At 50.2% G+C, this 21,812-nt stretch overlaps 3 protein-coding genes across 6 annotated transcripts in view; 2 read left to right on the forward strand and 1 right to left on the reverse strand.

Moving 5' to 3' along the window:
* Nucleotides 1-40: 40 nt before the first annotated feature.
* MRNIP (MRN complex interacting protein) lies at nt 41-3,986 on the forward strand. 2 transcript variants are annotated; one of them, XM_075102727.1, is made up of 7 exons: nt 41-239; nt 313-372; nt 579-676; nt 1,891-1,960; nt 2,267-2,403; nt 2,658-2,760; nt 3,241-3,986. In XM_075102727.1, exons 1-7 carry the CDS (start codon nt 180-182, stop codon nt 3,844-3,846), a joined length of 1,134 nt encoding a protein of 377 aa, XP_074958828.1. In that variant the 5' UTR covers nt 41-179; the 3' UTR covers nt 3,847-3,986. The 2 variants fall into 2 exon arrangements, with proteins under 2 accessions (XP_074958828.1, XP_074958827.1); XM_075102726.1 differs by having other exon boundaries at nt 107-239; nt 2,658-2,745.
* A 446-nt stretch (nt 3,987-4,432) lies between these two features.
* SQSTM1 (sequestosome 1) lies at nt 4,433-8,977 on the reverse strand. 3 transcript variants are annotated; one of them, XM_075102724.1, is made up of 8 exons: nt 8,692-8,977; nt 8,488-8,583; nt 7,446-7,675; nt 7,169-7,325; nt 6,609-6,695; nt 5,845-6,089; nt 5,381-5,588; nt 4,433-4,742 (listed from the first exon to the last, which is right to left on the reverse strand). In XM_075102724.1, the coding sequence occupies exons 1-8, from the start codon at nt 8,867-8,869 to the stop codon at nt 4,585-4,587; spliced, it is 1,359 nt and encodes a 452-aa protein (XP_074958825.1). In that variant the 5' UTR covers nt 8,870-8,977; the 3' UTR covers nt 4,433-4,584. The 3 variants fall into 3 exon arrangements, with proteins under 3 accessions (XP_074958825.1, XP_074958824.1, XP_074958826.1); XM_075102723.1 differs by having other exon boundaries at nt 6,609-6,698; XM_075102725.1 differs by lacking the exon at nt 6,609-6,695.
* Nucleotides 8,978-15,966: 6,989 nt separating this feature from the next.
* The window catches only part of MGAT4B (alpha-1,3-mannosyl-glycoprotein 4-beta-N-acetylglucosaminyltransferase B), a 52,460-nt gene continuing 46,614 nt past the window's right edge, over nt 15,967-21,812 (forward strand). The window contains exon 1 of the mRNA XM_075102732.1: nt 15,967-16,235. Coding sequence (XP_074958833.1) covers nt 16,016-16,235 — 220 coding nt within the window. The 5' untranslated portion in view covers nt 15,967-16,015. The remainder of the gene's footprint in view (nt 16,236-21,812) is intronic.

Here is a 21,812-nt window from a genome sequence, read left to right on the forward strand (position 1 = left end):
CCTTCCCTCCCCTTCTTACCTCCCCCCCCCCTTTTTTTCCCGCCTTCCCACCCCTGTGCCGATCGGTACCTGCCGGTCGCGGTCGCCGTCGGAGAGGGGGGAGGAGCGCTTCGCTCTCAGCGGGGTGTCACGGGGCCGGAAGGCGCGCGTTGCTATGGCGAGGGCGCGCGGGCGGCGGGATGGCGCCGCGCTTCTGGGCGCTGCGGTGCTGCTGCTGCCGCCGCTTCCAGGTGCAGCAGGTGGGGCCGGGGCCGGGGCCGGGGCCGGGGGGCGGGCTACCGGCCGCGACTGACCCTCTCTGTCCCCTCCTAGGCCAAGCGGAGCGGGAAGTGGAGCTGCAGCGTCTGCGGCCAGCGGCAGGCGGTGCAGAAGGTGAGGCGCCGGGGCGGGTCAGGGGGGAGCCCCGTGGGGTGGCAGGGGAAGCCCAGCGTGGCGGTTAGCCCTGCCCAGGACATCGCAGGCTCAGCCGTATGTGCCAACTTTAGTTCGCACTTCAGTTGTACCCGAGGTGGAACCTCACTTCATGCTGTTTCCTTCTGGCTGCTCCCAAACCCTTGTTTTTATTATTTTTATTGCAGGTTTACGGCCAGGGTTCTGGCCTGGACTGTAGGCGCCATGTCCAGAAATTAAACTTGCTGCAGGGTGAGGCAGAGGAAGCAATTGGTTGGACATCTCGGTAGAGTGTTTAATCTTTATCTGCTGCTTTCTTTTGATGTTCTACAGCTGATGTACATCTTCACATTGGGTGCCTGTTACCTAATTTGAGCTCACAGGAGGGTTTTCTGTCCTGTTGTGAAGCTGTGACGTGTGCCAATTTTGTTGTCATGTCATAGATACAACCTGTTTGCTGGGTTTAGTGTCCTGGCATGTTTCTTTTGACAAGGATTTTTTTCAGATAAGTTTAGTTGATCAATGGTGTGTGTGTGTTGGTCAGGCTTTCACGCATTAAAATACATGCAATAGGGGTTTGTTTTGGTTGATGGTTTTTTTTTAAATTGGTCTTTCTTATTTGCTGTTTGATGAGCTGACTGTGGAGGTGTCCATCTTACAGGCTGACAAGCAGTGCAGAGATACATCCTCAGAGAGAAAATATCCTCCACTCTAAGGTGTTGCTACCAAACTGTTGGCATTCAGGGGTTTCACACTGTGAATCTGTTGAGAAATTGCTGCTGCTATTGATAAAAAGACTTATTTAGTGCAAACATTTGGATGTAATTCCTGATGGGCTGGAAAATCTGAGTAGCACTTTCCTGTTTACTTCGTTCCTGAATCTGTTTACAAATCACTTAATCTTGAACTGGTCTTGAGCTGTTCCAGCTTCCTGTTTTAGTCAAGGTTATTTTCGGAAATCAGTCAAAGCTAGTTAGATAACTTAGTTGTGTATAGGCAGTGCTTCAAGGTTAAGCTTTGGGAAGAAAATTCATTGCTTATTCACTTTATCAAAAAGGGTTGCTATTTGTGTTCTCAAACATTGTGAAATTAAAAATATTGTGAAATAACTTCCCCTTTTCCTTGGTTGCTCGGGATATAATTAGTGGGTATAAGGCCTTGTCCCAAAAGACATGCTGTTACAGCCCTAGTTATGATCAGTTAGAAATTATCATTTCATAATCAGCAGCTTTAGATCAAACCTGCTACTCTTTTTGCATAGAAAGAATGAGGGCCACCCTGTAGCTAGATTTTTTCCAAGTATTTGGGCAATGTATCTTGTAAATCCTTCATCTGACATCTGCTTTTCTATAGAGTCCTTTTTTTCTGACACGCCGCCTCTCTGGTGTTCCTGTCCATGCTTTTTGTGTAATCCCTTGTGCTATGACTAGGTGATTTGAAAATTATTAATCAACAGACAGAAGCGTGTTCTACAAACTCTAACTTAAACATCTATTTTAGGTACATAGAAGAATCTGTAAATGACAACAAAAATACAGCAGCCCAATGTGAAGACAGTTCGGTCCAGCAGGTAAGAGAGCTACAAAGCTGAGGTAAATACCAACCCAGGCTGACCTAAGTAAATTAAAGTGAGATAAGTGATCCCTTGATATGGGTTCGGACAGCTGAAATAGCGTTTCAGCTAACAGAGGGGCTCTAGCAAAGAGGATGAGATGCGTACAGAAACTCTCTGCTCCACCAGGATACTGAACCTGGGACACAATCCAGGAACATGTCCTAAAATGAATTGTGATTTGAGGCATTCAGCACATACAGAACAATGCCAAAAATGAGAACCTTCTGTTTTGCTGTTTTCAGTAATTCTCCGATGTTGTAGGAGAGAAGGGCGGAAGTCAGTCGCTGGAGTAAATATCTGGACAAGGACAGTGAAAATGAGGAAGATGGTGAGGAGGAGGTGGATACAGAAAGGCAACAGTTCTGTTCCCGGAGGAAGAACACTGTGGAAGAGCAAAGGTACAGAAAGAATTTTTTTTTCTTTCTTTTTTAATTCCTGCCTCCAGTTGGTGACATTTGGTTTGGAGGTGTGGGAGGTAGCTCACCTCTGATAGCTGAACAGGGTACAGGTCGCAGTGCAGGGATTTGGTATTTGGGGGTAAAACTTCTTTTTTGCTAAAGCCATGCATTTTATGAACGTTTCTGGTGATTTGTGAAAAAAAAATTCACAGCAGAGCTAATCTGTCCTCTTTGTGAATGGTTTTCTTGGCCAGGAAACACCAGAAGAGCTTCCTCCCCAGTGATGTTCAGGAGTATGCAGAAGAAAATGGAGATTTCCAGCTTGCCTACCAAGCCAAAAAGGTTAAAACCTTTGAGGTATTTTAGTTGTAGAAGATGCTTCTTACAAGTAAAACAAAACAGTGTTCTCCTGACCTTATTTGCATCATCATAATTTTGAAGTTTTATGATTCTTCCTCTTCTTCTGTTTGAATAACTGGGGAGGCAGAGAAAAAAAATTGTGTCAGGAGTTTCTCTCAGGCAAAAACAACGCCAAGCTGTGTAAGCTGAGTGGTTGAGCTGGATTCCTCTATCAGCATAGTTGCAAACTATGCTGCTTTGCCTCACTGAGCAGTGGCACCTGTGTAGTGTGCAGTTATTAAGGCTACCTGCAGGGCCAGTGAGGTTGGCCTGAGTATTTACAGCGCAGAGCTCACAGGCCCACCCAGTGCTTCTGCCTCAGAGGGCTGGTGAGAATTTGGGTGTGTTCAAAGGACCTGCGTGCTCTTTCTTCACGTGCTTCTCTGCAGCTTGGCTGTGTGTGCTGGATTTCTAACCAAGCTCTCTTTCTTCATACAGCGCAAGAAACGTTTAGCAGCAGTGCCTGATCATGGTGATGGAGATGCCGTTTCTGGAAACAGCATGGTTCCTGCTGTCTGTGAGTCCTTAGTGCCTGAGGAGAATACACAAACCCCAACTGCTTGTACCAAGCCCTCGAAGTGGGAAAAATTTCTCTCATGTTCTGACAGCTACAGTGAAAATGCTGCCAGGGTGATCTTGTCGCCACAGGAGGGCAGTGGGAGGTTGGGGCTACACAGCACCACTGCAGCAGACGCTGCCGTGGCCAGTAGATGCCCAGAACGGGTTGGAAGAACTCTACCTCAACATACAGATTTTGAATTTAAAAAGTGTGTTGCTAGCACTGAGCAGCTTGCCTCAAAACTGCCTGGCACTATCCTGCCCTGCACCAGTTGCTCAGTTGTGGAGGATGTGTTGTTCAAAGAACCTCAAAGCCAATTGGTACAGGCAGCATCTGATGTCATCAAGACCACTGCACAAAGCTGCTCTTTAGATAGCACAAGGAGGGCAAACACCCTTGTTAACTGTAACACTGGGCCAAAGCCTAGCAGTGTTTCTTGTGAACAACTCTTCTGCACAGGTGAGGAGTTTGATGATGATCTCTGAAAAGCTCAGGCATCTCTGGCATTGCTTTCTTGTTCATGTTTATAATGTGTTTGGTACATTGAGTTCTGAGGCAAGATTTTGCTGTGAAGAGGGCTTTAAGCCTTACAGAACTGCACTATTAAAGTTCTTTATTTGCTCTATGGCTGTGTTTGGTGGAAGGGTATGAGGGTGGAAGAGACTGTTGCAGGTTAGAGTGTTGTCTAGCAACCTTATCAGCTAGCAATAAAGAATGGAAGTAGGTCAGCTTGGGGGTAGAAAGCTCCAAAGATTCCTGGCCAGTAAAATTAAATTCTATGATTAATTCCCCATTACAAACTACAGCTCTTTTTCCCCTGTCCTACACCTCTTTGTTTAGATCTCCCCTAGCAACCCTTTCTTCCAGAGCAGGCTTAACAGCCAGCAAAGCATTTCTTTCTCTTCAGAAGTATAGCCCTAAGGGGGTAGACCAAGGCATGTGCCAAAAGGCAGGCCTACCGTCCTGGGCTGCTGCACAGGCAGCTGCTTGATGAAATCAGTCTTAGTGGAAGGCCTTGGCTCTTTTAAATAAGTAATAGAGCTGTGATACTTAAACACTCACACAGACTCATCACAGGAAATAGTGTTTATTTTTCCTCTATTCTACAAGCACTTAGGAACATGAGACAGAAACCCTTAGCAGGAAAAAAGATGAACTGCTGTGTAAGTTGTACTGCCTTGTTTGCTTTCAGTTAGAAGGAAAGTGCTTTTTGTTACCGACTACTACAAGTGAGGTGGCTGCTTAGAATACTGGATGGCATCTAGTGCTGCCCCAATGTCGCAGTTCTTTGTCTGCAGGAGTCGAGTGAGCCATCCACCCTCATCAGAGAAGCCCATAGAGAGCATCTGGGACAGAGATTCAATGAGGCGAGGGTCTGCTTCTGTGAAGAGAACAATAGTTTAAAGTTGAAATATTTCACAGAACTGGCAAACCAGCCAAGGCTTTAATCCCATACAGTAGGTAGGCAGGCACAAATCCTAGCAAATCTAGCATAGCTGGATAAATGCTAGAAGACACTTCGTCTCCCCAAGAGGGCAGATGTTTGAGATACATCACATAAGCAGCTAAGAAAACTGCTGAATCAGACTCAGCTGGCCTTGCTGTAGGGCAGTACTGTTGATCTCAGTTAAGTGGCCTGGCATACTGTTACAGCCTCCCACCAGAAAAATGCTGTCTTAAAGGCACAGCATGTACTAGCCTGCATTAAAGGGCTGTCTTCAAGAATACCCAGCAAGGACATGATTTAGGATACCACCTTTTTTCATGCTGCTTGAATGGCATATTAGTCTGAGGTCAGAAGTCTTAAGACCTAGCTACCCACATTCAAGAGGAGAACGACCTGACTGTGAGCAGGTGATGGCAGCTCTTGCACCCTGTTAGAGCCAAAGTTACAGTCCACTTGAGCTATAGCTTACATGACCTCAGTTTCTACCTCTAAAAGCAAGTCTGCTTATCAGGCAAGTTGGCCATTCCTGAGTGAGCGTTACTCACATATGAAACCTGCATACACTTTCATACCTGGTGGAAGATGTGGGTAGAGTGCAGCTTCTCGCAGTCCTGTAGGTCCTGGTTGGGGAGGATCCTGAGATACATCCAGGGAGCTGGGACCCTCTGTCTCTGGCATTTGTAAAGACTGCAGTTCACCTGTGGAAGGATCCACTTCTTTGGAAGGTAAGTGGGTCCAGTCCTCATCACCCCCTGATGAACTGCTGGACTCGCTGTGTTCCTGAAACAGAAAGAAAAAAAGGTCCAGGTGCTGCAGTGCTTTCCAGGTAGGATGCATGCTCCTACTCTCTGCCTTTAGTACGAAGAGTTACAACCACAAGTCCCACCACCTTCGCTATAAACCTGCAAAGCAAAGGTGCTGTCTAGCACTTAATCTGCTGACATCTTAATATTCAATGCCACAATGCATGCTAAATGATTATCCTTTCTAGTGAAGCCTCAGCAAGCACATTAAATTGGCGTCATAGTTCTCGTACCTGGGACTGGAAGCTGCCATCTTCCATTTGTGTGGCCACAGGATCTATCACCATGTCTTGTATCTGCTCTGCAACAGCATTTACTTCTGTAGCAGAATCTGTGCTATTCCAGTCTGGTTTGGTCTGAACATTCTGGTTAGGAATACCACTGCTTGACTCAGCACTGTTCTTCTCCTGATTGGAAGAAGCAGGAGTCACTTTGCTTCTTTGTCCTCCATGTTCCACGTCAATATCAACTTCAATACCTAGAAATGCATTTGAGATGGAGGAAAGTCTTACAGAGATTTTTCCAAAGCAGAGTCCTAAGAGAGTATAGATCAATCCTAGTCTAAGTGCTGGAAGATTTCTGTAATCCTGCAGTTTGCCATGTAACAATATAGGAATGAAAATGCAAAGCATTCTTTAAATAAAGAACAGCTAAGCACCAAATAGTCTTCCTCTAGACAGACAAGCTGTACATTTAGAGGGTCGGGGCAGAACTTATCTATGTCCACATAAGCCAGGCAAAACCCTGAGTCATCACTGACTTTAAATTAGTGTTACAGTGGCAACATGTTAATGAAATCTTCCCTCATTTCCTTCCAAAGGAGGGCTCTGAAAAGGTACTGAGTTGCTGATCTAAGCCTAGACATTAGTACCAGGAATAAATTAAGCCTTCAAGGCTTAGTAGCATGAGGTAGTTCTGGCATCGGTCACAATAGCTGACTGCTGCTCCTGTTAAAAGGACCTTTAAGCCCTTTGGGATAGCAAACTAAGTCACTTACCCAGGGGGCTCAGAAAAGCTGCAACGCTCTCCCCAACATTCTTTAAGAAGGTGACGTTGGGGTCCTGAGGCTGGCTGTTAGTAGAAGCTTCTAGAAAAACAATTTCTGTTAGCACACATAGAAGCTCAGAGGGTAAAAGCACCTACAGAGCGTATCCCCATGAGACCGTGGTGCTTGTTTCCTGTTACTCACATACACAGCACAACAAAAGCAGTATAGAGACAAAAACTGAGCCACCTGTGGAACAGAAAACCAGTGGCATTAGCATTGTTAAGGCTCATTAGCCATGCTGAAAGGCAGATCTGGAGTAGAGTAGTGACATGCTTGACCTAACAGCTCGGCTTGGTTTGGTTCGAGATAGCCTCTGCATCCTCATCTGTAATGTGGGCCCACACATTCCTTAAAATAATCCCACTCTGTGCTGAAGGGTGCTAATTATATTTCAAGCAAATTAGATTAGTTCCTATGTTTATTTTTCCACCCAGATTCCACCCTGTGCTGCAGAACCTCAGCTACTCTGGCTCCACCACCTACCCTCCTCCGAGAGCATCTCCTCTTACCTTCTGCAGTGGGTGGACTGGAGGCCGCAGCACTGGCTTGGGCTTGTTCGGAGTTTTGGCATGGAGCTGCAGGGCCAGGATATCCCCAGCAGTGCATCCATGGGAAAGGTGGAACACCATGCCGCATTTTACGGAGCCAGCGTCCTCGGGGAAGCCACTGTGAAGGGTAATGTTCATGTGACTCTGTTCACACAGCCACATTCTAAGTAAGTGAAACTTATGACTTAAGTTTGAGGAATATCCCATTCATTAGTTCCCCTCCATAGATTTCACTCACCTCAAATGGATTTAGCAGTGGACTTTGAAACATCACCATGTTGTGCTCCTTGTGGATGCCTTTACCCTCACAGGTGCTACATAAGTCAAAGTCTGGACAGACAGTGCACTTGAACCTGGCACCCACCACCGGTCCTTCACAGCCATCACAGATCACATTGGGGTGCACCATGTCACGGGGAGGCTCCTGGCTACACTGCGAGCGATGCTCCCGCCTGCACTCCTTTTTCTCTGTTAAGGAAAGCAAACTTTGCATCAAGAATGTGGTTACTATTTAAAGGCTGGAAATCAGACAGAGACGAAGGAAACACAAACAGCCCTTGTCACAGCAGTATTGACTTACTAGGCCAGTTTATTTTTACACTGGCTGCCAAAGAGAAGCTGAGGGCATGCAAGAGAGCTCAAACCAAGCACAGAGGGGTTTCGCAAAGATACCTGCTCCTCAAACTGAGCATGCCTTATCCTTAGTCTCTTGGCATGTTTCTTTTAGATTAGTACTGCACTATGCCATTTGGCTTCTCATCCTACCTTCCTAAGCACTGCAAGAAGAAAACATTTCTGGAGAGGAGTTAAGAAGAAATGCCAGGAGGCATAACAGATGAGCGCTGGCTGTGTGACTCATTAGATGGACTGCAGATAAAGCTTTGCAGGTATCTGCGGGAACAGGAAGGAGTAGGGCGCAACTGTATTCTAAAGAATAAGCTGGAATTAAGGCTTCGCAACACATTGTTGTTAACACTAAAGATGCAGGCGTTAGTCTAGCATTTCCGGGGGAGGCAGCATGACAACAGTGGCTCGCATTGGCCCAGCTGAGAGATGACAGGGCTGGGAAGAAACTTGTGATCCCTTTACTCCACCTCAGCAGGGAGGATTTCTGTTCTGGCCTATTACCCTGCCATTTATTTAACCTCCCCCCCCAAAGGCTAGGGATTACACCAGGCCCTTGAGGACAAGGGCTGGCTTCCCCCGTTCTCGGAGACCTGCCAGCCAATGCATAGCGCAAAGCCGGAGACCCACCGCCCTTCGGAGCTGCGCGGCGTTACCTTTGATGTAAACACGAAAGACACCGTCCTGCACGTAAGGCATCGCCAGCTCCAGCTCCTCGTCGGTGGAAAAAGCGATTAGGTCCCCGTCTTCATCTAGGAAGGGGAAAGAGCAGGATTAGGGGCCCGGCCAGGCGTTACGGGAGGCGGCCCGGGGCGGGGAGCCGCTCTCGGGGGGCGGCCCCGGCCCGGTGCCCCGCTCACCCTTGTAGTGCATGCGGAAGGCGGGCGGCGGCCCGGCCCGCAGCAACCCCTGGAAGAGCTCCGCGACGCGGTCGTGGATGGCCTGGTAACGGGCGGGCGGCGGCAGGGAGAAGCGGCGGATCTCGCGGGCCGCCTCCTCCTTGCCCAGCAGGTAGGCTTTCACCGTCAGCGCCGCCATGGCTGTGGCGCAGCAGGAATTGCCGTCGGGGGGCCGAGAAGGACGGACAGAGGGCGGGCGAGCGGCGGGGCGGCAGCCGGCCTCGGCGCCGCCGCCTTATAGCGCCGCAGGGCGGGGCCTCTCGCCACGCCCCCGGCGGCGGGCCACGCCCCCCGGCGGCAGGCTCCGCGTCCCCACCAGTGCCAGGCTCCGCCCCGTCAGTCAAGCTCCGCCCCCGTAATCCAAGCTCCGCCCCCGATCCTGGCTGCCCCGGCCCGGGCTGAGGGCCGGGGCCCCGCCGGTTCCCAGTGCCGAGGGCACGTTATGGCTTCCATGTCCCCAGCTCAAAGGGATGAACGCTCATCGGTACGTTTCCCGCAGCCGGGAAAAATCTGCGGATACTCGCAAATGCCCCACTCGCGCCCCACGAGCAGTGCCCGTGCCCGGGTTTGCGTCCCCGGAACAATGCAATGCCAAGGAACGAGGTGGTTTGGGGGCGCAGACCTTCCAAAGCACCTGCGGTGCCAAAGCAGCGGGGATCAAGCGCAGTGTTCGGTATCTTCTGGGCAGTCGCGTGGTCTCCAAGACTCACCGGCGGGGAAACACGACTGCAGGTGTGCCGTGCACCGCGGGGCAGCCTGGGCCGAGCTGGCCCCCGGCATTAGCCTGGGCACATGGTACCACGGCACCCAGCCATCCTGGTCCCACTTGTCACCTACATCTTCTGCATCAGGGTGAGCAAAGCCAACCCCAGGCAGCCTGGTGGAGGAGCCACAGGCCTGCCCTGCTCCCGCCAGGCTGGCAGGACCCATCGGAGGGGTTTGCACGCTTAGCACAGCAATGATAAATAACTCTTCAGTTAATGCTCTTCCCTGAACGCGGTGTTTTGGAAGGGGGGCTAAAAATAAAGATAGTAGTATAAACACAACTGACATTAAGGATGATGTTCTGGGGGCTTTCCAAGCTGGTTGGCAGCAGTAATTTTTTACAGATCAGATACAGTTGACAGGCCTCTTAATCTGGCCACAGGATAGTCCAACTGGCAGAACACACCGTCTGCACCATCCAACTGTAATTAAATAAAGATGGATCAATGATTATTTGGTTCCTCATTGGTGTTAATTTCCTTTCACCCAAGGGCCTGACTGCTCTGACTCTTAGTGACATATTTCTTGGTTTAGGATAATAAAAACTTAGGAGAAACTCTGTCTTGATTTACTGTCTTCTGCAATCAAGAGAAGGGTAAGTTTTAATTTCCATGGTGGGGAGGTAGTTTATTTCTTCATTCTTATTTATTTCTTATTTCTTTAATATTTATACTTTAGTATAAATATTAAAACACTTGGCTTTCTATATAGATAAATTTTTGGCATATGTGTGGCAATTTAAATATCACGTCACTTTTCTGGAAAATAGTATTTACAGTGAAAAGGGACGCCCGTTTTAACTTAAAAAGTTTTCTAGGAATTTCGACTTCTAGGTACGACATGGCCAATATTCCACCATGAAGTGATGAGTTAAACTTTAAACATAAGCCAATTCAGGTTTAAGCATGAGTGGTGCTGCACAGGGAATGCTTCAGCAGGTTTTACAACACGAGGTATCAAAAGGTTTGAATGCGCAGCAAAGGCGTCTTGCACTCACCTTCCCTTTTGCCTCCTTTCTGTGGGTATCCTTATTCTGAAAATGTCGGTGCAAGTTGCTACCTTGACATCATTAGATTATTTTTTTCCTCTGTGCAATCAGATGAGGGACCGGCGGTCGCAGGGCATGAGGTACAGGACACTGCCATTGCTGTATCTGCCTTGCCACGCAGCACCTCCAGCACGTCCATCTCGTGTCCTATTTCTGAGGACCCCAATGGCCACTTCTGGTCTCATTTACAGAGCCAGAGACTTGTATTTTGGGACCCAGCTCCAGCATTCATTCCTTAGGCACCGAGTTGCTGCCATCCCAGACAGGACTGATTCCTTATCCCCCTCTCCGTTACTCTGCCTGGCTGTTTGTGGCATGGTGGGTTGTCCTCAAGTTGCTGGGTCTTTTCAAGCCAGTTGTGTCTCCAAATTAATTGATGGATTTCTAATTATCAGGTGATGCACCAAATTAGAGCCAGAAATCTAAGTTTTCCTCTGTGTGAACTTTAATCCAATTGGCAAATATGGAAGGGGCCTAAAGCCAGAGGGAATTTCCCTTCTCCTGGTGGGACATGCTGAGTCACACTCAGCTTTCTGGTCATGACATCATGCACTTTTACAAAACATAAGGAAAACAAGGCTTTCACCAGCCTGCTGTTAGCTTAACTCACCGATCACGGGACAGGGATGACTCAGTGAGTCGTCCCCTGCTCCTTCTCCTCGAGGTTGAGGATTTCCTCCCGGCAAGCCCTTCTCCCCTGCAGACCTCGGGCCTCGCTCTCCCTCTGTTTCCTATCGTCCCCAGCCCTGGGATGTGCCTCCAAGCAGTTCCTCAGCTCCCTGAAGAGGCCATGTGAGAAGCTGTGCTTTATTCCCACCTGTATTAACTGGAGATGTCTTTCCCTGTCTTTGCTGGAGGATCCAGGTTTTTGGCATTCTCAGCGTGAACTGTTGGCTGCGTGGATGTTGTCTTATGGTTCTTTGGGAATCCTGTAGCATCACAGCAACCCCTGCCCAAAAAGTGGTGTGTCGGCCCTAGCTGCTGAGCAGCCAGCTTCACAGATGGACATAGCAAAGGGGATGGGGAAAAAAGCTGTACAAGTTTAAAATTTCAAGGTTACAGAGGCAAGGAGGCTCAAAAAGGAGCAATTAGCGTCCCTGCAGTGTTCTGCTTTTTCTCTACACCCAGTTTCTGCTGGGAAGTGTTTAAAAATATTTGGTGAGATTCTTGCTCCAAGGGCACAATGACCAGAAATACTCCTTATTCATGGTCACAGTAAATTCCTGGCGGGATGAAGTGGGGGTGGGGAGAGGTATCCAGTCTCCTTGCTTGCCAACAACAACAGGCTGCTGCTGATTTTCCAGAGGGAATTCTTCCCCAGATCATCGCTCCAGCCTGAGGCCCCCATCACTGCCCTGGCACTCCCGGAGGGCTGCTGTTTGGTGGGGAGGGGAGGGCTTGGCCCCCGTGCATCCCCCAGCTCTGGCAGGACGGTGTGCGGCGCTGGCAGGCGCTCACTGGGCTGCACTGGGCGCCATGGTGCCACACGCTCCTTCCAGAGGCTTCTGGAGTGGTGCAGGATCCTCCAGCCATGCTGGGTCAGACGCTGGTGACTCATTCTGGTCTGGTGACAGCCTCCCTCCTCCTCCAGCCCAGGGAAAAGGCTGTTCACCGCCTCTGAAGCAGAAGCCCTCCTTCCTGAGCAGTGCAGGCAGAAGGAAAACCAAGTGGGGTTTTTTTGCTGCCTCATTTTTGAGGCTGAGTTTTCCAGAAGGTTACCTCGGCCACGTCAGGTGTTTACACAGGCTTCTGATTGGTGTGACACGGAACTTTTAAGGGCAGAAAACTCTGTGACGGTTGTTTTCAGTGAGGCAGAGGAGCAGCTAGGGAAAAATGGGTGGAGAGCAGGCAGAAGGTACAAACAGGCTATGGGTGTCATGCAAATACGTAAGGATTACGTGTTCCTAAAAGCGAGAAGAAGCTTTTTGCAACCTACACAGATTGCTTGGGGTGAGTGTTGCTTTGAGAACCTGACTTGTAGATTTTGCCTTGAATTAAAGCATCAACACGTCAACAGACCGAGGATGAGCACCCTGTTGTGATATTCCTCTCTCGTGGCTAAGTAGCATTTGGAAACTTCTGTACTGCAGCAAAACAAGCCCTGGTGATCTTTGAACACAAAGACCTATAAAACACATAGATAATGAGGTAACTTTATTTTATGATAAAATAGCAAGTGCTCTTTGCTTAATGCAGCATGGGAAGGACTGAGCCTGACCTGCTCGCAGATAGGCCAGAGTCAAATGCCAGAGCCAAGCCCTTTAGAAAGCTTGACAAGATCAGCTATAAATCTGGATTACATTTTGTATCTAGATGTAATGTTTTCTCTTTCTAATTTTTGTAATGGCCTCAGGACCTGTGGATTGCTATTGGAGTGCTTTTGGTGGAAGGCCCTAGTTTCTGCAGCATGCTCAGTATTGCCAACATCAACTGTTCAAAGATCATGAGATCCCCTTAAAAACCATCTTCCCTCTGTTTATTTGCTGTTCTGGTTCTGAGTGTCTGCAGTTCATATTTTAAAATTTCGTCTGCAAAAGGACTAAGGCTCAAAACCTACTTTTTAAAAACAGAATAAAAGCCAAAACTAGGGTAGAAGGGAGGGACTGCAAGAATAAAAGTGAATTTTGCATATCTGATATAAAAATCACAAGTGCTGACAATTTTGCTTCATCCCTCATTTTTTAATAAGAGAACCCAAGGTTTTCGTCATGCCAGGGTGATACAAAGCTCATTCATTTCTTCAGACTTTTATGAAGACAAAGTATAACAGCAGAAATTAGATTAAGCTTTATCCTTGGGAAAGAGTCTAATTAATTGTCTTGGAGAAATTATTAATGTTATTCTGTTCTCTTCTGCTGCAGACACACCACATATCCCAAGCAGTAGGAGCATTCTGTACACCTGAAAATGAACACCCAGCATCTAATGCACTAAAACATGTCATGCTATTTCTCTAAACTCTTTAATGGCAGCAGGATTTCACATGCCTTTGCCACAAGCAGCTCTTACTTGTGTGCCACCTCGGGAGGGTTTTTGCCATTCATTCCTGTGAACCCTCTATTGGCTCCTGGGTTTAACACGTAGGTTTGAGGTGAGAAAGCCACCAGGCTGGGTGGGACAGACCTTCCCGGGCTTGTTTTCTTTGCTCTAACGGTGGAAGTGCTATTGCGGGTGCGGTTGAGGCTTTACCTGCAGCTGGGGAGTGAGTTACGGGTGGGTATGCTGGGTTGGGGGTCTGAGCCTGGGGATGTGGCTGCTCTCCCTGGAGCCGACTGCTCTGAGACGTGGGATGTGCTGCTGGCTCACATTCTGCAGGTGATGTCTGCTTGGGCAATGCCTTGCAAAATCCAGGTGAGGAGGCACAGGTCCAGCCTCCCTCTGTTTTTTTCAGTATTCCTGAGAGTGATGTTCAGTGCATTTCCCCGCTCAGGGATGTGCCCGGTGTGAGCAATGGTCTGTGCTGGGGCCCCGCAGCTCCTCGCTGGCTTCTGGCAACAGAGGCAGAAACTTTCGGTGCCATCTAAAGGGCTCCCTCTGCCGATTTCCTTCCCTAATTTTCTCATCACTGGGAGGGGCCATATCAAGATTTGAAAAAATGTGTTTTATTTTATACACTAGAGAAGGACACAGGTAGGGACGAGACTATCTCCTGCAGAAATGGGCAACCCGTGCTTTTCCTCATACACGTTTATGGCTTTCCACAAGGCACACGTATCGCCCAGAGCACCTCGAGGCAGCCCCTGCACCCTGGGCGCTGAGCTCCCTTCACCCCTTACCTTTCCAGAAGGAAACGGAGCGGAGGCCTGAGGACCTGTTTGATGGATTTTCCCATTTCGGAAGGATTCCCGCATTGGCAGGAGAGCTGCCTGGAGCAGATGTGCCTGCGGAGCCTGGCTAGCTCCCTGCACATCCCTGGGCTGGCTCCAGGGCTGCAGCTGAGCATCTGTGTCACTGCTCCTGCCTCTGGCATGCACTTTGCTTCGCTTCACATTACTTCCTAATTGATCCAAACATTTCAGACAACAGACTTTGATCGCTGAAAGCCAGTTCTACAATATTTACATGTCAGAGAAATATTTACTTACTAAGAGAGGCCTTGGGAATAGAAGATGGCAAGTTTAGCCAGAGGAATTACGTGACTGTGTATGGGGCACACACTTGTACAAGCTGCCACCTCCTGTTTGACCTCATAAACAACCGCAGGCATAAGTTCAGGTGACGGAGGTGTGCAAACTCAGCATTTTGGACCTGACCTCTCTGTACAGCTCCTCCTAGTCTCTAATGAAATAATGCCAGACCCATTAAGAGAAGAAAACACACGCAAAATGATTTTTAAACCTGATTTCTTCTGTCCTTCACCCGGGCAAGCAGCTTGAGGCCTTAACCCCTGGATGCCAGGTCCTTTGGGAGAGTGACGGTGTCCTCCCAGGTGGCAGCTTACATTTGCGATGTTCATCTAGCATCAATTTTCTCTCAATAAACTTTAGATGCTGTTTCCTTAACCAGGATGAAACACTTCTGTGGAAATGGCAGCAAGTACGCGCCGCACAGCTATGGGGGCTGCTGCCCCCCGACCTTGCCCTGCACCCCCCCAGCTGTACACACCCCCTGTGCGCAGGGCCACGGGGACACCCGGGTGCACAGGCGCTGAGCACACACCTCCATCCACAGGCACCCCCACACACCCAGGGTGTCAAGAGTCATTTCCACGCAGCCCTGTGCCAATACAGGGCTGCACGCACACACCCCCCGTGAGGGTCCACACGCACACACACCCCCACGCCCAGAGGGGCATCCTCCCCCTGTGCATACATACAGGCACGTGTGCACACGCACACGTGCATAGACCCACGCAGGCACCCGGAGATGTATCTTTGTACCGACATAGGCGTGTGCACAAGCAGGCATGTATACATCTATACGAATAAGCCAAGTGTGTGGGTATGTACACGTCTATACATAACCTGTGAACATGCACCTGTGCACATATGTACGCGTGTACAGGCACACTCGCACAGACATGCAACACTCACACACATATACACACACACAAAAACATACGCGCGCGCACACACAGATGTACACAGTCACAGTCGCACACACTCATACAGACACACTTACACCCACACTCACAGCGTCACACACACTCGCACACTCATTCACACGCACACATGTACACACACACTCTCACACTCAATTACACGCACTCACACACAGACACACACACTCTCACACATGGAGTCATGCACACTCACACACACATCACTCGAGTCACACACACACACACACACAGTCACACACACACACTCTCACACCCCCCCCGGCCCCGCTGCCCGCGGCAGCCCCGTAGTCCCCCGCACGGGGGCGCCCTCCGCCCGCTGCCGCCCCGCCCCTCGGCCCCGCCCCTCGGCCCCGCCCCTCGGCCCCGCCCCTGGCCCGGCCCGGCCCGGCCCGCCGCGGCGCGGGCGCTGCATGCGGGCGGTTCGCCCCGCTCCATCCCGCGCCGTCCCGCACCGCTCCGCTCGCCGGGGCTCCCGGGTCGCCGAGGCCGCGCCGCGCCCGGGACATGCGGCCGCCCCCGCCGGCGAGGAGGCGATGAGGCTCCGCAGCGGCACGGCGCTCACGCTGCTGCTCGGCTGCCTCTGCGCCCTGCTCTCGCTCTCCTGGTACGGCGCCTTCGGCGGGCACAAAGGTAAGGGGTCTCGGGGGCTCGGCCGCCGCCGCCCCGCCGCCGGGGCTTGAGGCTGGGGCCGCTCCGGGAGCCGGGCCCGGCCGGACCCCGGGGGTCCGCGGCGGGGGGGGGGGGGGGCGGGATCCTGTTGTGGAGCCCCCTGGGGTCCGGACCCGGCGGGGTCCTGTGCGCCCCTGGCCCCTCGGTACCCCGTGCCCCCGCGGGACCGTGACCCGTGGGACCCCCGCTGCGGGGCGCGGGGTGCCGGGCCCGGGGGTCCCGGGGCGTGCTGCGGCCTGGGGCGCCCACGGGGCACCGCGGGGCCACGGGTAGGCTGTCGTCGGGGTGCTTGGGCTTCGCTTCGCCGATGCACTTCTTTGCTCCCCGTCGTTTACGTGAAAACCTTTGCGGACGACGGGAACCACGCGGGTTGAATCCTGGTGGGGAGGTGGTGATGCCAGCAATTGGGGGAATCCCTGGGCTGGGGTGTCTCAGGGCAAACTGGAGGTGAGGGGAAATCTGAGCAGCCCTGCCCTCCCCGCGCCACACACGGCTCTTGCCGCTCGATGCAGAGTCCAGCAACTTAAGAGTGTGCGGGACGGGTGCGAGGGCTGCCGCTTCAGCGCTTAAGTATCGGTGCTGGTGTTTGCACTGAGTGGGCGGCTGCAAAGCAGGGGTGCAGGGCCCCGTCCCATCAAGGCTGCGGGGGAAGTCTGGCGCAGGTGTCGCAGAGATGCTCGCTGCTGTTTTCTTCCTGACAACAGAATAGTTGTTTTCCCCCGTCCTGTCGCTCGCTAAAGCAGTGCGCTGGATTTATCCCGGCCTGGAGGATAATCCTGGTAGTTGCTTTTGAACTGTGTACCTGTCTCGTGTATGGGTGTGCAACATCTAGTACCGGTGCTGGTCACTCGGCTCTTCCAGTTTCTGTAATTTTAGAGGTGGCCAAAGGCGGGCAGTCTGGCCGACCAGCCCTTGGCCCTCTCTTCCCACTTGCCATGTAAGGATCTCTCCCTGCTACAGGTGAGAAGCAGCTTTTGCTGAGTGTAAGAACGTGGTGGCTTTGCAATCCCACAGCACACCATGCACAATCGCAAGGTGCAGCGTGCGTGTGGTGCAAGGCTGGCACCCGGGCTGGGGCAGGGGGGTTGTTTTGGCTCCGATAGGCAGGGTGACACGGGCCCATGTAGGTGCCCGTCCAGCCCAGCCCCTTCCCTGGCCTGGGACATGCCATCTTCTCCTGGCAGCTGCAGGCATCTGACAGGCGGCTGCTTGGGCTCCTGCGCCTCGTTCATCAGCCGAAGGGCTCCCCTGTCATGCTGCTAACGTGGTTTAAAGCCCACCAGAGCTGCCTCCCCGCAGAGGTTTGGGTGACGGGAGTTTGTAGTGTACCTTGGGCGGGTCGGTTGCTTTCTGCTGGTGAGATTTTTAACTGGACAAAATGTTTGCACAACCAGGTGTTGTTGTATGCACTTTCAGCCAGAAATGCTAGGCTGTGGTAAGTTGTGCAGGGACACAGGAGCCCTCTGAGAGCTGCTTTCTTGTGGTTACCGCTGAGCAGGTGCTTTGCTCGTAGCTCCCTCCCATAAATGACATGCGGTGTGCAGTGCTGCACGGGCTCTGAGCAGTCACTGTTTTCTGAAGCAGGGTGGCCAACCCCGCTGGGTAGTCTGTGCCATCTAGACTGTGTTGTCCTTTCACTCGCTTTTATTTTTTAACAAGTTGCTTTTCCCCATTGCTCGTTCAAGTGCCAAAATAATAATCTTGGGTACCACTGTCCCTGTCCTCCTTGGTGGGACCCTCCCTGGGATACGCATTTTCCTCTGACAGCAACAGCTTGTCACTTGGAAACAGCATCACTACAAGAGGTCACAAATAACGCGGGTCAGGCTGTGTCAGCACAGCAGGTTTCCGGCTATTATGGTCGTTTACGTATCAGGCCATTATTCAATACAGAGCTGGAGAAGACCTTGAGAGGTCATTCAGTCCATCTCCTGCCCCTACGCAAGATCGGTGATAACCAGCCCCTTCCTGACAGATGTTTATTGTATTCATTCTTAAAAACATCCAATGACAGAGATGCCTAAGCTCCCCAGATAATCTTTGACATATAGCAGCCCTGCCATTAGATTTTTTTCTTATGATCTCAACAGAAATGTCTTTTCAGTTTGGTTTCATGATTGCTCTTCTTTTTCCATTTATTGGGCACAAGCAGACAAGTTCCTTCCTTCTTTGCAGGAGCCTGTTAGATATTTGGAAGTTGTTACTGTGTCTCCCCTAGTCCCTGCTAATATAGATTAAACCACGCTGGTCCATTTGATCATTCTTTTTAGGTCATGTATTCTTGGTCTGCAGTTGTTCTTGTTGCTCTCTTCTGGACCATCATCCTTCGTGAAGACTGATGTTTAACCTGCCGTTCAGGACTGAAGTCACTGCCTTACTTTCACTCAGAAGAATAAGGGATTACTTTAGCTCTTTTACTACAATGATCCTATTTATGCATCCCCATGTGTTTGCTTTTTATTTTTGCCACAGATGACTTGTGTTTCTTTTTTTTTTTTTCCCCACTGACCCTTCAGCCATTCTTCTCCTGAACTTTTCCAGCTTTTCATTCCTCATCTTGTATTTGCCTGGTTAATTATTCTTATCAAATTGCATTACCTCACGCTTGTCCTTGTTGAACTGCATCCTTTTTTTTTTTGTCAGGCTGCTTCTTCTAAAGTGTCAGGATTGTTTTGAATTCTGATCTTGTCCTCCTGCGTGCTTGCAGTCCCTCTCAGTTTGGTCTAGCCTTCAAAGGCAATCAGCATTTTCTCTGCCATCGGCCGAGCTGTGGATGAAAACACGGAGCGGTATCAGATCTGGGATGGGTTCTCCTGGAACCTGCTTTGGCAAGGTCCTCCCAGTCTGTGCTCAAAGAGCAACGACCAGTTCATTGGTCATCTCTCAGCAGTGGTGCACCCACCTTCAGGTGGCTCAGTCCAGCCCCTGCATCCCTAGCTGTGTTATGGGGATGGCCCGTGAGACACTATCAGAGGTGTCTCTGAAATCTTTGTTTCTTCTCCCCTTCTTACAAGTCCTGGCATGCTGTCACAGAAAGAAAAATGATAGATTTGATGTGATTTGTTCTTGATAAACAGATGTTAGCTGTTGCTCAAGTTCTCCTCGTCTTCTAAGCACTTCAACTGAAGTTAAGCAGCTGATTATTCTATAATTTCCTGCATCCTCCTTATCCCCATCCCCTTATTTCTCAAAGACAGGCTTGGTGTTTGCCAGTCCTGTGTAACATCAGCCGTCCCCCGTGGGTGGCTGGAGGTAGTTCCTAGTGATCCTGAGCTGCTTGTGTCGTTCCATTCTGGGGAAGGCTGGCAAGGTGTCCATGTTGCCTCTGATGAGGAATAAACTGATATTAAAAGACATGTAAAGCATCACAGAGCCTGCTTGTCTTCCTGCTCTGTGTTGCGAGGACAAGACAATTAGTCGAAAGAAAATAAACCAGGTCAAACCAGCTCTAGACCTGCTTTTCTGTGACCGATGCAGGGTTTGTTTACTCGCTAATGGTGTTTTGCCGTGCTGTGGTTATTAGTAAAGTTTTGACCTCGTGGTCTGCAAAAACAGATGCTGCCTCTTTCCAATTATAAATGAGGTTTGAAATAGTCTGCTGGAGTAGGAAAAGGGCAGCCTCAAATAGCACAACCAGTCACACAGGCGGCCGATGTCTGGCATCACGGGGTGGTTCGGAGGTGGACCACATGCTGTGCACTGTGGTGGTGGGTGTCTTGGCCAAAGCTTAATATTCTCTCTTTGCTTATTTTAGGTTTAAGTACAGTTTAATTTAAAAAACCAACAGCTGCCTTGGAAGAAGCTCTTCTGTAACCTGCTGTCATGAGGTGGACCTGTAGGGTTTAACTGTGGAGGGTGACCTGCAGTTGGAGGATCAAGCCTTTGGGAAGGCACGGGCAGGCTCGGGCATTAGCGTGCCTGACGTGGGGATTACAAGGGATGTTTTACTGAGGGCTCAGTAAAACAGAGAAGCTTTCATGACTTACATAAGTCACAGGTGCAGATGGGACAATTTAACCTACCTGCAATTAAATTGTTGTGGTATTTTTCTTTCCAATGACGAAAACTGTTCAGTTCTCATCCATAATGTTTGTTCTCATCTTGCCTGACCAACCAGCCATGTACTGTCTTTCCAGCCCTTCTCTTTGCCACTTGCAGCCTACCCCAGAGCCACAAATGCTCTGATTTTTGGTTTTTAAGTGTTGATGGTGGATGATATTTGGTTTTCAAGTTTTTGTTGTTGGTTTTTGTTTTTTTTTAATTGAATAGCAAATTCTAAACCTTGTGTGAACCTTTTAGTAGACTCCCAACATGCTGCTCCTTGGAAATGCTGTGTTTTGAGGGTGGGATTGCACCTCCACGATACGGCTGTGTAGCTCAGGCTGGGCTCTGTACACATGCTGCCTGTGCAGGCTTTCCCCAGTAGGTTTTTCCCCCTCAAATTTTGATGATTTATTGTTACCCAATACCAGCCAGCTCCAGGTTTCCATTGTAAAACCACAGGCACCTTCGTACCTGTAGATTTGTCTGCGAAGTGGGGTTGCTCTTTGCATAGTGACTTCACACCCCTAAGATCAGTTTTGATTGTGCGGTATTTTAGATGCTTATCCCATAGGAACTGTTCTTCCTGTGGGCGTTGTGAAAGTGCTTCAGAATAGACGTGCACAGCTCCTTGTAGGACTTGCCACTCGCATCCCCGGGGGTATCTCGGTGCCGGTCTGAGCACAGGGTCTCTCCCTTGACTTGCAAATGTGGTGGGGAGCAGGACGCTGCGGTGTTGGTGGTCGCAGGGCATTGCATGCAGCGCGGACGTTGCTCCGGTGCCCGTTGCAGCGGGGCAGGCTCAGGCAGCATCTCCGTAAAGAAATATCACTTGTTCAGTGCCACACGCAGCGGGGTGCTCCGCTCGCTCGGGGCGTCCTTTGTGGGAAGCAGACTTTGTCCCGGAGGGACGTTCCTCTGAGCGTGTTTACAAAGTCTTCTTATATCATGCATAAAAGCCGTGAGCACTAATCCGCTCTAAAAGCAGCAGAGTCAAAGCTTGTGATACTGCTAAATACGAGCCGTATCATGTGGCATGCGGGGGTTCCCGCTGCTTGTTCATTTCTGTTACCTGCAACAGCTTGCCTCAGGTTTTTGTAGTTCCTTTGAGGTTTTGGGCACAGGCTGCAGCCGGACGGGTGTGAGTGAAAGCCCTGGTCTGAGATGGGGTCATTTCACTGCAACCCTTGGAAGCATTTACCAGGAGGAGAGATGCCCGCAGCAGATCCAGCGTGTGCTTCTGATGGCTGAGGGGGTGTAGGCAGGGACCAGGTTGAGGAACCATAGAGTATAGAAAGTCCTTAAAATGCATGGTGAATAAAAAGATGTGCAGGAGCATTTCTGAGAGCCTTTATGTGGCCTGTGTGGGGCTCAGCAGGCATCGTGTGGAATTGGTAACTGGAATGCAGCAGCATTTGTAAAATTATCTCAGGTATGATTTGACCAAATTCGTCCCAAGAGTGAGGGACAGAATGCAATCTGTTGACATACATTTAT

This window comes from Phalacrocorax aristotelis, chromosome 8, assembly GCF_949628215.1.
Source record: "Phalacrocorax aristotelis chromosome 8, bGulAri2.1, whole genome shotgun sequence".
Classification (NCBI taxonomy): Eukaryota; Metazoa; Chordata; class Aves; order Suliformes; family Phalacrocoracidae; genus Phalacrocorax; species Phalacrocorax aristotelis.